Genomic DNA, 11659 nt, shown 5'->3' with positions numbered 1-11659 from the left:
AATTTTTGCACAGATAGATAGAAATAGTAACAGGAAGGTACCATAGAGAGGGAGCTAGCTAGCGCACAAACCACTCAACCAAAATAATAATAATAATAATAATAATAATAAAGGTTAGAAATAATTAAACTTGAATAATTAATATATATCGGAGTCTTTTCCTTAATCATCATCAAAACTCAAAAGTCATTTGGACCAAATCTTTGAAAGCATACATCAATAAAGTTGATTGATCTACTTCTGACAGAAGAATTCATGAATACAAGTTGCATGTCCTCGGGCAAATTAAAGCATGACCTATATTCAGCTATTCTTCTATCTATCTATCTCTCTATGTAAAAAGATTTCAAGAAAGGAAAAACAAACCAAGATCCATGAGCTCCTCACATTGTTGAAATAGCAAATTAAACAAAAGCTAAAATGTATACAAATTAAGAGCAAGTAATAATAACCATATATATCGATCCTACTGTGTTAGCTTCTCTCTGAACAATTTCAAGCAGATTATATATAATTAAGAAGATCAGATGAATGCATTGCATGATTGTCATCATTAATTTTCTTCTTAATTAATAACTAATTACCATGATGAGCCTTCACCAATAATACCAGTCCAATACCCAGTTGAATTGTTCCCAGCTTGTTGTTTGTTGTTTTGGTCAAGTTCAACACCTGCCGCTGAAAGCTGATGATGATGGTGATGCTTGATTTCTCCAAAAGGGAACAGGAGCCTCCCATTATTATGATTATCATTATTCTCTACTTGCCCACCATTACTTCCAAGCCCATCAACCAAAGAAAACCCAAGACTGGGCTTAATCTCTTGCATGGGAAACCCAGAAGGGTAAAGAGCATTTGAATTTGGCATCAATGAAGAATGGACATAAGGAATGTTATTCAAGCCTCCCCTAGGAGCAGCCATCCCAGAAGACCTTAGCAACTCAATCGCTGAAAGAGAACTTGGAGCAGCAGCAGCAGTAGAAGAAGATCCATCACCTCCTCCTCCTCCTCCTCCGGTTTCGAGTTTCGGAATCTCAACATACGCAGACAAAGCATGATGATGAAAGTTCTCCATAGCTGGAAAAGCTAAATTGAGATCATGCCCTCCTCCTTGCATCATTTTATTATTAGGGTTTTGTGCAGCGAGGCTGGGTGGGTTCAAATCTGGAACCTTTGGTGCAGAAGATGAAGATAGAGAAGATGAGGAGGATGAAGCTGATGATGAGATGATCTTCTTATTCTTCCTTGAACCGCCACCGACAGGGACGTTCCGAAGAGAGCCTCCCTCAGTCCAGTACCTTCTGCAAGTCTTGCAGAAGTACCTGGGCTGAGTGAGGCTATAGTTGTTATAGTAGCAAAACTTTGTGTTGGTTGAATTGCACCTTGGACAGTTCAATTGCTCTTGTGGCCTTGCTTTCTTCTCCAACACTGGCCTTGCTGTGCATGAAGAATTCGCAGATATTCCTTCCATGCTTCTTCAACCTCCTAACATATTAACAAATACGAGATAACAACAAATAAAAATAATATTCTTTTTTCCCTGCTATTTGACAATTATAGATCACATGAGCAAAGGAAAAAAAAGGTAAAGAGGAAAAAGAAAAGCAGTGTTTTGTATTTTGCATTTAGGAGCTGATCTAAACTTCCTTTTGTAGAAAGAGAGAGAAGATGGTGGAAAATTATATAAATCCAAAGTTGAAGAAATTAAAGATACTAATAATAACTCCTCTCAACTCCAATTAATTAACTTGATACATACCATTAATCTAAGATTTTCATTATTAAACCTAATCTCAGAAGCTGGCGATGAATACATAGAAGAAAAAGAAAGAGGAAAGCAATAAGGATGACTTGAGAGAGAGAGAGAGAGAGAGAGAGAGAGAGAAGTGACCTTGCTATAGCTAATTTGTGTGCACACTACTGAAGCTGGTGGCTGCTGGTCCTTAGTGTAAGAAAGAATGTTTTAGTTGGTTTGTGGGTTGGCTTTATCTGTTGGCTTTACTTTATGAATGATACAAAGAGAAAAGTATCACAAAAGAAGAAGAGAAATGTGTCTGTCTCTTTTGACTATAACCTTGCAGTAATTAATTTTATTTCTCTTTTGCTTTTGTTTTAATTTACGTGGTGGAATAATGAGTATGTACTACTGTGGACCGATGCTGGATTTCTCTTTCTTGGCTATATCTAGTTTCTTTTGTCAAACCATCTTTTTCTTCTCTAATCAACGACCATTCATCACAAACCTATATATATATATATTCTTTTATGTAACTAACATAGAGAGATTGTATTTTATCTAGCTATCCATGTTTTCCATGATGCTTTAACATATTAGGGTTTTAATTTCTTGCAAAGTTATCAAATTGGATTCTCTCCTATCGTGATCGGTCGTCTTCATTTTTTACCTTTATCTATTTATGCAATAACTTGTAAACATTCTATGTTTTGGAAATTTGGAAATGCTTTATTTGATGGTTGATCACTGATAATAAGATGAAACGTACTGAAACCACAGTTCAATTGCAACCAACTGCATTAGACGACCGCACCAAGTAATGTAACTTTAACTGTTAATTACTTGATAATTGGATGATCTCATTTCATGAATTTAATTTATTTTATTTCTATATATGGTTAGTGAAATTTTTATATCGAAAATATTTGATAATAAAAAAAAATCAAAAACAACTAAAATTTATTTTATTTATTATTTATTAATAAAAAATTAATAAATATTAAATAAGATAAATTTTTTTTTGCCATCTTAGCATTACTATTTTTATATATAATAAGTATTTAGTCATGCAAAGTTACATAGATAATTAAGTTGTTTTATAAAATCACTTACTATTTTAAAATTCTCATAAACACAAGTTGATTAGTGATTATAAATGACATCATCCTTTAATTCGGAAATTTAATTGTAGATAAGAGGAATGTTAGGGGGCAGCAATTTTGGTGTTTTATAACCATCAATTGGTTATTAATAGTGTTTTTAACGGTGTGAGATTACATCTAATGATGGGAGATCACTCACTTTTATTTTGATAGTTAAGTGCTAGCCAAAAAACACAAAAATTGCTGGCTCTCTAGACTTTTCCATGTAGATAATTATAACAAATATGCTCTAAAATAAGAAGGTGCTTAATTTGAAGAGTGAAACGTTCTAGTACATACGGATTCAGTGCATCATTATGCATACTGTACAACTCGTCATGAATGAGAAAATCATGATCAATATTGAATAGTAAGTCAATTAATCTGGGCTTAAAACGTGAGGAAATGTGTGTGTTTTCTGGAATGTTTTGGAATTAAGCAATGTCCTTAAGCTTGAACTAATCAGAATCTGTTTTGGAATTAATCAGAAAGCAATACATCAATTTGCTCACATCATCATTCCATAATTATATTTTCACATGTTTTGCAAAACAATACTTGTCTATTAAGAAAATTGTAATATTAAATTTAAATGGAAATATAAACTTTATTTATTTTTGCTAGAAAAAAAGACAATATAGATATTTCTTTTAATATAAATGTTTGGGTGAACTTTTAAAAAAAAATCTTTTTTTGAGTTATTTTTTTTAAAATCTTATAAAAAAATAAAAGTAATTTTATGTTTGGATATCTCATGTAAAAATATTTTTTTATCTATCAATTATGTTTGGGTATAATAATATGAAAATATTTTTTTGTTTATTTATTATATGAAAAATATTTTTTAAAAGAAAAAAGATTTTTTAAAAAAAAATGTAAATTACAACTTCTCAAAGAAGATGTTTTTTTTTTTTAATTTTTTTAGTACTTTCACTTTTCCTAATAGAAATTAGCCAAACACATTAAAAAAAAATCTTTTTTCATTAAAAAAAAAAAATTATCAAAATAATGGCGCCCAAACAAGCATTTGGTTCCACAATATTAGATGTTGGTTCGATAAACTTGATTGATTCTACCTCTCGTGAGCTGATATATTACCAAAACATATAGGTAGTGTTATTCTTTTGTTTAATTTAGTCAAGAGAACAAATAATTTTGCATCCTAAAATGAGATACAGCGTTGCTTTATGCAGCATGATTGTGTACCTTCCTAATCCATGGATCATCATATTCATACAATAAACATAGCAACGAACAAGTTAAATTAAAGGGTAAGAGAGGTTTTTCAAATACATAAAAAAGTGGCTGTCAATATAGCCGACAAGAGGCGACAAAAAGAGGCCACCATGGGTCCCAAATAGTGCGCGGATGGGATGGAAAAAAGAAAAAGAAAAAGATCCTTCAATCTTTAAATACTATTATTCAATTGAAATTAATCATAATTAATTAGTGAAATCTTGTTCAATTACTATAATAGAATATTGGAGTTATGATGGGTGGAAGGTGGGTGCCCTTTCGCACTCTCTCATCCCTTTTGGTTGTGATGGGGACGCCTATTGCCTTCAAAAGTCTTCCAAGACTCACAGAATCTCACTCCCTAATTTTATTTTATTTTTTACAAACCATACAAACCCAATATTACAAATCCTCAGTTAGCAATGGAAATTCTGCCATCACAGATAATATTCCTGATGCTTTAATTTCCAATAAAGTTTTTATCATTATTGTTCATAAAACAAAACATATATAATACAATATAACTGCAACTTATGGGAGTATTATGTATTACCCCTGACACAGAAAGCGTTGATTGATTCTCCAAACAAAAGCGAATGGTAAGGAGTGAATTATGTTTATTTGCATATACGTGCATGCTATTGGCCATCATCATTGACTAATATTGAATTTTTGATACGCATCAAATTAAATGGCTAAATGTCCGATCCATAGACTAATCAGTAATCACTAATGTATGTATGTAGGTCTATGCGTTAACTTTGGGAATAAAACCTCTTCCACCAAGAGTGTACTATTCAATTATTTAATTAATTTGTTGTTGCTAAAGTCATGGCATTAGAGGAATATATAATGTGCACGATTCTTACTAGCTAGCTACAACAAGCCCTGTCAAATTAAAAGATATTATGTCAATATCTTTGAGAGAGACAGTCACTTACCTGGTGGCTGGTATGTGATGAACGCAAGCCATGCCAATTCTTTATTATTATTATTTTTTTTTACTATTATTTCAATGTTCATATACTTCATTCAGTCGATCGGTACATTTATTTCAATAGGGAAGACTTTGAGATCCTGATGATGGAATACTTGTGTGCATGTAGCCCTACCTCGGCGACCCACACTTTGAAATATATATACTTGGTGTTTCTCAAGATTTGTGTGTGTTTGCTAGAGCGGCTAAAATAATAGCAGAGACTATTGATGTTTTACTTTGTAACGAAAGTGGTTCTTTCGACAATGAAAGAGAGTTTGTATCAGAGACCACTGTTGGTGGAGCAGCTTGGTATCTTTAGTCCAATAATTTCGTTTTTTTTTTTTTCAAAGATAAAAATATATTTCATTAAATTTGGTAAATGAAATATAGGGTCTATCTCAGGACAAAAACAATAAATGATGAGAATCTTTCAAATAAACTTATAAACCACACTTAGCTTGGAAAGAAATCTACCAGTGAAATAGAAAAGAAAATTGTAAAAAGTGAAAGTAGACTTATTTCCAAAGAATAGGACTTGTGAACTAACTCAATGAGAAGTTACATGGAGACGTTGAATCTTTCGAAGGAGTTTACTAGAAGCATCAAGATTAGAAGTTGGGATAGTGTTGGTTCCTTTAAAGGCAAAGAGATTCCTAACTTTCCAACAGTTCCAACATAGAATAACAAGCAGTTGTTGATTTCGATTGTCACCACACCACCTATTGAATAAATCTGCTCCGTCGTAGTGTTCCACCAAGACCAAAATTCAGTAATTGGATAGGTGGGGAGATATAAACTCAGAGAACTATTGGACTAAGCATCTCTTATAGATGGATATTGCATAAGACAGTAAGGGATTGTTTCATCCTCTTCTTGGCAATGGGGACATAGTGCCGGTGTTGCAGAAAATCTCTGGTGAATCTAGGCTAGAACCGGAAGCCGACTGTAGAGGTACTTCCAAATAAACAGTTTGATTTTGTGAGGGAGTTTCATCTTCCAAAGGTTAATCCAGAATGCTTTTTGCTGCATATGGGTTGGACAGAGTTCAAGCGGAGGGAGTAAGAATAGGTACGCCACTCTATAGCCTAATATTGTATCATACTTCTTTTGTTTGTTCAGTGTCCATTGAAGTGTGTCATCTCCACCTTCAATTTTCAAAGATTGAATTTTAGTTGAAATATCACTTGAAAAGATCTCTGTAATTAATGGCTGATTCGAAATTTTTTTTCAATAATCAGGTTTTTTACTCTGGGAGCAACAATAGCCAAGTGTTGAACATTTATTGGCACAGTGAATGGATATGGGAAAGGCAGCCATAGGTCATCAAACATACGAATGTTTATACCGTTACCTATTCTCCAGGTAAGTCCCTTCTCCACTACATTTATACCTTGCAAAACACTTCTTCATCCCCAGGAAGGGAGTGTTCCAGGTTCTGCATTTAGAATATTTCTGTTTCTAAAATATTTACCTTTGTAAATTTTGGCCAATAGAGAATTAGAATGTGTTACTATTCTCCAATGCTGTTTGCTTAACAGAGCAAGGTTTTGAGCCTTAAGGTTTTTAAAACCAAGCCCTCCTTTCTTTCTTGGGCGGATCATCATAGTATCCCAGCTGAATCAGGCCAGTCGCCTTTCATTTCCTTTTTCACCCCACCAGAACTGAGTCAGTAAGGAGTGAATATCGGAGATTAGACTGTCTGGTAATTTGAAGCAGGAGAGAGTGTAAATCAAGATGGCCTCTCCAATTGCCTTTAATAAAACTAATCTTCCCCCAGCAGACAATAGGTTACACTTCTAACCTTGAATTCTTTTCTATACCTTATCCTTAACCATGTTAAAAGTGACTCTCTTTGATCTATTAACAACATATGGCAGTCGAAGATATTTATCTTGAATTTCTATATGTGAAATGTTTAAGGAGGCAGCCAGACGAGCACAAGAGTCAAGAGGAGTGTTATGACTGAAAAAAACTGCAGACTTGCCAAGATTAACTTTCTGACCGCTGGAGCACTCGTACGTTGAATTAGCCTTACGAAAAAGAATAGAGTCATCTGCAAATAGAAGATGATTGACCTTAGGACAACGCCTGTTAATCTGAATGTCCTTAATGAGACTGTTTTGTTCTGCTTTATGTAGCAAGAAAGATAGACCTTCTACACAAAATAAGAAAAGATAGGGAGAAAGAGGATCTCCTTGGCGGAGACCTCTTTGTGGTTTGAAAAAATCATAGGGTTGTCCTTTCACAATCACAGAATAAAAAACAATCGTCACTAATTCACGAATCCAAATAATCCAAAGGGGATCAAATCCTATTTTCTCCAACATAAACCCAAAAAATTCTACTCTACTCTGTCGTAGGCCTTACTCATATCCAATTTGAGGGCCATCTCATGTTCTAGTCCTTGTTTTTTGTTCTTGAGATAATGCATACATTCATGGGCAATTAAGATATTATCAGAGATCAGTCGGACTTTAATAAAAGCACTCTGAGAAGGAGTGATAAGTTTATGCATCATTCTTTGAAATCTGTGAACTATGACTTTAGAAATAATTTTATAAACTACAGAAGAAACGCTAATTGGTCTCACTTGGGACATATCTTTAGCATCTGAGACTTTTGGGATCAGACCAATTTGTGTGTGGTTGAAACTTTTCAATATACGACCTCCTATAAAGAACCTGTTAACTGCCTGAAACACATACATCACCATTGATGATGTCTCAGTAATGTTAAAAGAATTTAGCTATTATTTCATCATCTCCTGGGGTATTTTGAAGGTGAACACTGAAAGTAACTCGTTTGACTTCCTCTATAATAACTAGATATCTAAGCTTTCGATTCATGGAAGCTGTAACCTTAGGCTCGAAGTCAGTGAATAGTGCGCTTGGATCATTGTGACAAGAGGAGGAAAAATATCTCTAAAATAAAATTTCGCCATTACTGCTATATCAGCATTTGAAGAAAGTAAAAATTTAGCATATTTTTTTAATCAATACTTTTAAATATTATTAATCAACTAAAAATTAAAAATAATAAGTTCAACCAAATAAAATTCAAGTAAATTATGAGAGCAATAGACACCCAAAAAAAATTATGAGAGAAATGATAATGACTAATGTTACATAATTATTGAGTCTCAATTAATTGATCTTAATTTTAATTAAATGGTTAATATTTTTTAGAAAAAAAAGTTAGAGGGTTATCAAAATTTATTATTTTGGCCATTAATTAATTATTAATATTTAAAAGTGTGAGTTAAAATATGTTATTAGATTATTAAGTTAAAAAAATTGGATTAATGACTAAAAATGATGGCAAAAAATAATAAATTCAGGAGAAGAAAAAAAATCCTAAACGGCTCCTGACAATTATTTTGAAAGACAACGGGGTCTTTAACAAAAAAACTCCTTTTTCGGCCCCTGATCTGTATTTTTATTAGACTGATTAGCCCCTCTATCAATATTTTCTCTATATTAACGGAATAAGCCTATATGACATGTTAAACTGTTGATTTATCCATTAAGCACCAACTAAGATTGACAAATTCTTTTTTGTTGGAAGTTTTGTTGTCTTTATCAAGACCGTTTAGTTTTTATTTTTATTTTTTATTATATTTTTCAAAACATTAGCTAAATTTACTGAGTAAACCTAAGAAATATTAGTGATTTTAAATTAGTTTTGCTTATAAAAATTAAATGGGGGATATATTAGTGATTAACGTCTTACATAAGTATGTTTTGAAGAGAGATCATTGACAGATGAGCTAATCAATCTCACAGAATTAAATATCAAGGGGTGAAAAGAGTTTTTTTTTATCAGGGACTTCGTTGTCCTTCAAAAAAATTATTAGGGATCGGGTTGGATATTTACTCTAAATTCTAATGACTCTCTAATATTTTTCGTTTTTGGGTTGATAGCAGGCTAATGCAATCTCTAGGGTGTAACTTCTTTCCGTGTGAATCGGATTCGGATTATTTACTACTCTAAAGGTCTAAAAATTGGATTATTTCTTTGAGCTGGTTTTATTTTATTTTTGGACGGTAAAGATTGGACTACAATTTAGTTTGGTAAAGTTTTTATTTTTCAAAAGTAACTTATAAAAGCTAACTTCTAAAAGATAAGTTTTAAAAATTATAGCATCTGTATTTGGTTAATTAAATTAAAAGTAGTTTTTAATAAGCACAAGTAACAACAAGTGTGTTTGGTAAAATAGTTTTTAAAATTTAAAAATACTATAATAGACATTAATGTAAGAATTATATTTGTATATTAATTAATGTATAATGTTATATTAGACTTTTTAATTTTGATAAGCACAAACCAACTTTAAAAAGTTCTCCCTTATATGTACTTTCAAAAGCACCATAACTTTTAAAAGCTGCAAGTGTAAACACGAGCTTTTTGATTTACTAAACACAAATTGAAGTGCTTGTTCTTCAAAAAGCTTTATTAAACCAAGCCTATATATACTAGCAGCTCAGTTAGTACTACCCTGCCTGTTCAGTTACTTTTCTATTATTTTTAAAAAATTAATTTTATTTCTTTTGTTAATATATTATTCACTCTTCAAATTTGTTAGTTAAGTATTTTTTTTATCATTTCAATATTAGCATGGCCTTATTTGTATCATATTTTGTTGAAATTAAAATTACTACAAAAGATCTTTAAAATGCTAAATTATAAAAGCACACAACAAAGATATATCTATCTTATCAAAAAATAAAACATAGTTCAAAAATTAATGATAATAATATTATCCTAATTCAAAAAGTGTATATATAAACCAAAATACATGTTAGTTATTTACAAAAGAAAAATTATGCTTAAATATCATGAATATTCATATTTTTCTTCATCTTTTTAAAGTGGTAGGCAAAAATATAGATCTGAATATAAAGAAACTTTCATTTTCCTACAAATAGTAAAAAAAAGAAAATGAAAAAATGAATATACTTTTTTTTTGTATTTAAATATCAAATTATAAGAATAATCAATAAATAAAATAGGAAAATATAAAAATTATGTACTAAGAAAAAATCCTTCGTAATTTATCATAATCTCCTTGTGAATAATTTCTTGAGTCTTGAAAAACTGTCAGATTTATTGACCATAAAAATAACTATATAAACTCTTCAAGCTTATTCAATTAAAATAATTCTTTAATAGAGAAGAATATTAAAACCTGTATAATTGAAGTATCTTGTTTTGCATTGAATTTTTTGAAAAGACAAAAAAAATGACATTAATCCTTATTTGTCATTGATAAAATATAAATTAAATGACATTACATCTGACTTGTTAAGTATTTTTATTTAATAATAGTTATCTGTAATGATATTAATTTTTACCAATATGAGTTAGTTGTGTTCGTCTGAGTTCATGACTGAAAAAGAAAAAAGTTAAATTTTTAACATAATTAATATATACATCTATTTAGATGGTGTTATATAATAAAAATTTATTCTATTACCTTTCCTTCTTTTGATTCAATATTTTTTTAATCATATTTTATAATTGAGTTTTGTCTATTTTAATTATACCTTCCCAATCAATAGAATAAATTGAGTGGATGAACCTAATTTTAATATTATATTTGATTAATAAAATAAAAATAAAAATATGTATCATAAATGTAACTATCACACAGTAATTAATATAATAATATTTACTTTATTGTTGATTGGTCTAATTTATCAATTAATTACTCATCCTTCTAGAATTGTTAAAATTTTTTTTCCTATAATTTATTACATATATGTATCATAATATATTTCAATAATGTTTTGTATGTATATTACTAATTTAAATTAAATAATTATATATCCTAACTAAAATTCACATACATATGCCTTTTATTAGTTTTAACAAAATAATTTTTATAATTTTATTTTTAAAATTATGAAATTGATATCAACATTTAAAAAAATAAAAATTTAATTTTTTTTAAACAAATATAAATATTGCATAAGTTAATTTCTTAAAAACCATAATATTAATATATTTCAATGATATATTATATAATTTTTATAATTTATGTGAATTTTAATTGGTACTTACCTATTAGATAAAGCATATTTTCGAGTTTTTTTTTTCTTATTTTTTGACATATTTTGATGAACTTTTTTTATATTAATTTATCTGTTACAAAATCTTAGTCATTAGCAGCGAACAAAACTATCTATTCTAATGTTGGAATTATAATGATAAAATTATATAATACACGACAAGAAAAAAGTTCACTTATTTATATTTTTGTTGATATAGATTATTTATATCTCCTTTTACTTCATCAAAGAATGATAAAATTCGTTTGTCTCTTAAAAATTGATTGATGATTATATCATTGAGTTGCTGTACATCATGATTTTTGGGTGTCAATATCGCTCTCTCCATCATTTAAAATGCATCCCACCCATGAGCTTGTAAATTTGAAAAGGTTTCTTCTATTAGTTTGTATAATGATGCCTCGCCTTTCCATGGTATTGCCACGTATACTTCTATTTGTACCAAGTCCTCACATATGGTAAGTTCAGTTCCATCCCCTATAAGCATAAGATACTCCAC

At 30.2% G+C, this 11659-nt stretch overlaps 1 protein-coding gene across 2 annotated transcripts; it reads right to left on the bottom strand.

Annotated features, from left to right (window-relative positions):
- Positions 1 to 202: 202 nt before the first annotated feature.
- On the bottom strand, positions 203 to 2102 carry LOC112758488 (dof zinc finger protein DOF2.5). 2 transcript variants are annotated; one of them, XM_025807182.3, is made up of 2 exons: positions 1892 to 2102; positions 203 to 1485 (listed from the first exon to the last, which is right to left on the bottom strand). In XM_025807182.3, the coding sequence occupies exon 2, from the start codon at positions 1469 to 1471 to the stop codon at positions 581 to 583; it is 891 nt and encodes a 296-aa protein (XP_025662967.1). In that variant the 5' UTR covers positions 1472 to 1485; positions 1892 to 2102; the 3' UTR covers positions 203 to 580. The 2 variants fall into 2 exon arrangements, with proteins under 2 accessions (XP_025662967.1, XP_025662968.1); XM_025807183.3 differs by having other exon boundaries at positions 1760 to 1912.
- Between the last annotated feature and the right edge of the window lie 9557 nt (positions 2103 to 11659).

The sequence above is a fragment of the Arachis hypogaea genome, chromosome 16 (assembly GCF_003086295.3).
Source record: "Arachis hypogaea cultivar Tifrunner chromosome 16, arahy.Tifrunner.gnm2.J5K5, whole genome shotgun sequence".
NCBI classification, from domain to species: Eukaryota; Viridiplantae; Streptophyta; class Magnoliopsida; order Fabales; family Fabaceae; genus Arachis; species Arachis hypogaea.
The sequence above is the reverse complement of the archived record's forward strand: the minus strand, read 5'-3'. Positions and strand labels throughout refer to the sequence as shown.